The 3,912-nt window shown below is 52.2% G+C and overlaps 1 protein-coding gene across 1 annotated transcript; it reads right to left on the bottom strand.

Annotated features, from left to right (window-relative positions):
- Positions 1-214: 214 nt before the first annotated feature.
- Positions 215-2,203, bottom strand: cebpa (CCAAT enhancer binding protein alpha). Its single transcript, XM_056411951.1, has one exon. The coding sequence runs from the start codon at positions 2,033-2,035 to the stop codon at positions 827-829; it is 1,209 nt and encodes a 402-aa protein (XP_056267926.1). The 5' UTR covers positions 2,036-2,203; the 3' UTR covers positions 215-826.
- Between the last annotated feature and the right edge of the window lie 1,709 nt (positions 2,204-3,912).

Genomic DNA, 3,912 nt, shown 5'->3' with positions numbered 1-3,912 from the left:
ATATATACTGTATATATATATACATATATATGTATATATATATGTATATATATGTGTATATATATGTGTTATTATTATTGACCGTGGGTTATGGGTAAATACAAGACGTTCATGAGTTGCTTGTTCTCTAACATCAAAGAGACATTATCAGCTCTAATAATCATACGTATTGATTACCTGACTCAGGAGTCACGGTAACAAAGGACAGCAACAGTCACAGGAGATCTTTTATTGTATTAAACATAAAGATATGTTTGTGTTTATAGAGACCAATTCTACAACGGAGACTTTGAAACAAACAGCTTCCTCTTCCTCGCAGACCTTCGTCTTCCTCACGGAGACAAGAGATCAGCAAGAGGTCAAAGGTCACAAAGGTCAGAAGGCACCATGTGTGTGTGTGTGAGATCCAGGTCTGCAGGTCTAGATTCCACAGAGGACCCCACTGATCCAGTTTCTATGAGTTTGTCACTTTGGCATTTCAGAACTATTATTATTCTAGTTTATATACAACATGTTGACTAAGGAGGAGAGGAAGACTCCACAGCCCTCCTCCTCCTCCAGGGTGAGAACTGCTGGTGGTCCCCTACGGGGACTCGGCTCCCCTGACCAGCTTATTGGCTTTATAGAAGACATACAGAGACCCCACGGAGCTTTAGTCCTCCAGAAGTCACGTGAGACCGGATCCACCTGTGTCCAGTCTGTCTGTCCAGTGATCTGTTCCCGGGACTCCTGGGAGTCTCCTCTCACGTGAACACCTGTAGAACCGTCACTGAGTGTAAATCCAGCTGCGCGCCGGTCCGGATCCGGCCGGTCCGGTACCAGGGTCTCAGCTGGGCTTGAAGGACCCGTCCGGCCGCTGCCTGAAGATGCCCCGCAGCGTGTCCAGCTCGCGCGCCAGGTGCTCCACGCGCCGCCGTAGCCGCTCGTTGTCCGTGGCCAGCTCCAGCACCCGGTGCTGCGTCTCCAGGTTGCGGCTCTTGGCCTTGTCGCGGCTCTTGCGCACCGCCACGTTGTTGCGCTCGCGCCGCAGCCGGTACTCCGGGCTGCCCTTGTCCACGTTCTTCTTGGACTTGTCCCCTCGGGGCTCCAGCAGCTTCAGGCCGCCCTGCTGCGGGTGGTGCGGGTGGTGGTGTGGACTCGGCACCGGGGTCGGCGGGGGGGTCGGGTGGCCCGGCTGGAGGTGCATGGTGGTCTGCGCGCAGTGCGCGATCTGGTACTGGAGGTGCGGCTGCTGCTGCGGGGGGAGCGGGGGCTGGTAGGCGGGAGGCAGACCCGGGATCCGGTCCTCGTCCCGCGGCTCCTGCTTGATGGCCACCGGCCGGAGGCGCTGCGGGCTGTGGCCGTAGAGCGGCTCCAGCTTGGCCTCCATGTAGTTGGCCATGTAGTGGTGCTGCGGCCCCGCGGCGCACGGAACCGGCTCGTAGTCCCCGCTGCTCTTCAGCCGGTCCTGCCGGGAGCTGTGCTGGAACAGGTCCGCCAGGAAGTCGTCGTTGAACGCCGCCGGGTCGATGTAGGCGCTCAGGTCCATGGAGGTCTCGCTGTCCCCGATGTCCCCGCCCGGGTCGGACGGCTCCCTGTAGCCGGAGGGGGGGTGCTGCCCGGGGGCCAGGCTGCTCAGCGGGGGTCGGGGCGCGCCCTCGTACAGGTTGGAGAGCTCCATGGAGGATCTAGACCCGGGCGCGCATGGCGACGCGCTCCGAGAATCCAGTCTGGGCCAAGCCGGGTAGGGGGCTCTGAGACCGGCAGGGCTCTGAGACCGGCAGAGGGCTCTGAGACCGGCAGAGGGCTCTGAGACCGGCAGAGGGCTCTGAGACCGGAGAGAAACGAACCGGACGATCTGGATGCGGAACGCGGGGAGCGGGATCAGAGTCCTGCAGCGCAGTGAACCGGGAGCCGTCAGGCACGCGCTTATAAAGGAGAACGAGGAGTGGGCGGGCACGCACACACACACACACACATCCACACACACACACACACATACACATCCACACACACACACACACACACACACACACACACACACACACACACACATACACACACACACACACACACACACACACACACACACACACACACACACATCCACACGCACACACACATCCACACACACGCATATATACTCACACACACTTCTTTATTATTATCCTAGTCGTCTTGAGACCCTGAAGGAGACCCTGAAGTAGACCCTGACCCCTGAAGGAGACCCCATAGAGCGGGACTACGTGGTGGTGTGATCATAGGTTCTGTTTGATCTTATTACTGAACTGAGGAACACTGACTGGATCCCAGAGGGGGCGGGGCTCCGTGGGGGAGGGGCGGGGCTGCAGAGTCTGAAGGCTGCGGAGGAGCCAGAGCGCCCTCTGTCGACAGAAGACCCGGACCTGATCATAGACCTGATCTCAGACCAGTTCTCAGACCAGTTCTCAGACCAGGTCTCAGACCTGATCTCAGTCTCTCTTCTTCTTTGTTCCCATCTCACGTTCTGATCCTGAGGTTCAGGTTTAGTTCTCAACTCTGATCCTCCAGGAGCCTCCTGGGTTTAGGTCATAGTCCTTGAGGAGGTTTAGGTCATAGTCCTTGAGGAGGTTTAGGTCATAGTCCTTGAGGAGGTTTAGTTCATAGTCCTTGAGGAGGTTTAGGTCATAGTCCTTGAGGAGGTTTAGGTCATAGTCCTTGAGGAGGTTTAGGTCATAGTCCTTGAGGAGGTTTAGGTCATAGTCCTTGAGGAGGTTTAGTTCATAGTCCTTGAGGAGGTTTAGGTCATAGTCCTTGAGGAGGTTTAGTTCATAGTCCTTGAGGAGGTTTAGGTCATAGTCCTTGAGGAGGTTTAGGTCATAGTCCTTGAGGAGGTTTAGTTCATAGTCCTTGAGGAGGTTTAGTTCATAGTCCTTGAGGAGGTTTAGGTCATAGTCCTTGAGGAGGTTTAGGTCATAGTCCTTGAGGAGGTTTAGTTCATAGTCCTTGAGGAGGTTTAGGTCATAGTCCTTCAGGAGGTTTAGGTCATAGTCCTTGAGGATGTTAGTCGACTGGACTTTTCTGAGGTTCCAGGAGAGCTGGAGTTAGTTAGGATGGTTGAGATGGTTTTAGGGGCTTGAGAAGATTATATGGCAGTTTGAGTTCTAGGGGTGGATGATGAGGTTATATGGGTATATATATATATGGTCCATGAGTTTCTATGGGTCCTTGAGAAGGTTCTAGGGGTTCTTGAGGAGGTTATATGGGTACTTTTGGAAGGTTTTGGGGTCCGAAGAGGTTCTACTGGTCTTTGAGAAGGTTCTAAGGGTCCTTTAGAAATGTCCAGGGTTGCTTCAGTAGGTTCTAGGGGTCCTTGGGAAGACTCCGGGAGACCTTGAAGAGGTTCTAAGATCCTTGAGATAGTTCTAGAGGTGCTTGAGCGATACATAAGGAGTATATAAGTACTACTATACATAAGGAGTATATAAGTACTACTATACATAAGGAGTATATAAGTACTACTATATATAAGGAGTATATAAGTACTACTATACATAAGGAGTATATAAGTACTACTATACATAAGGAGTATATAAGTACTACTATATATAAGGAGTATATAAGTACTACTATACATAAGGAGTATATAAGTACTACTATATATAAGGAGTATATAAGTACTAGTGGTAAGGAAGTAGCGAATGACACAGGTGTTGGAAAGGAAAATAAACGACCACGGTCAAGCAAAACTACTCGACTCTTCGTTTTTTCCGCACACCTACATTGGTGACCCTGATATCTCATGGACGTTTCCGGAGAAAAGATGACGACACATGCAGTTTCGCTGAAGCTACCAGAGTTTTGGGATACGCAAGCATCGGTGTGGTTTGCGCAAACTGAAGCTCAGTTTGCCTTAAAGGACATTACAGCGGACGCCACCAAGTACGACTATGT

This window comes from Pseudoliparis swirei, chromosome 4 (genome assembly GCF_029220125.1).
Source record: "Pseudoliparis swirei isolate HS2019 ecotype Mariana Trench chromosome 4, NWPU_hadal_v1, whole genome shotgun sequence".
In the NCBI taxonomy this organism is placed as follows: Eukaryota; Metazoa; Chordata; class Actinopteri; order Perciformes; family Liparidae; genus Pseudoliparis; species Pseudoliparis swirei.
This window is presented reverse-complemented; position numbering and strand designations above follow the sequence as displayed.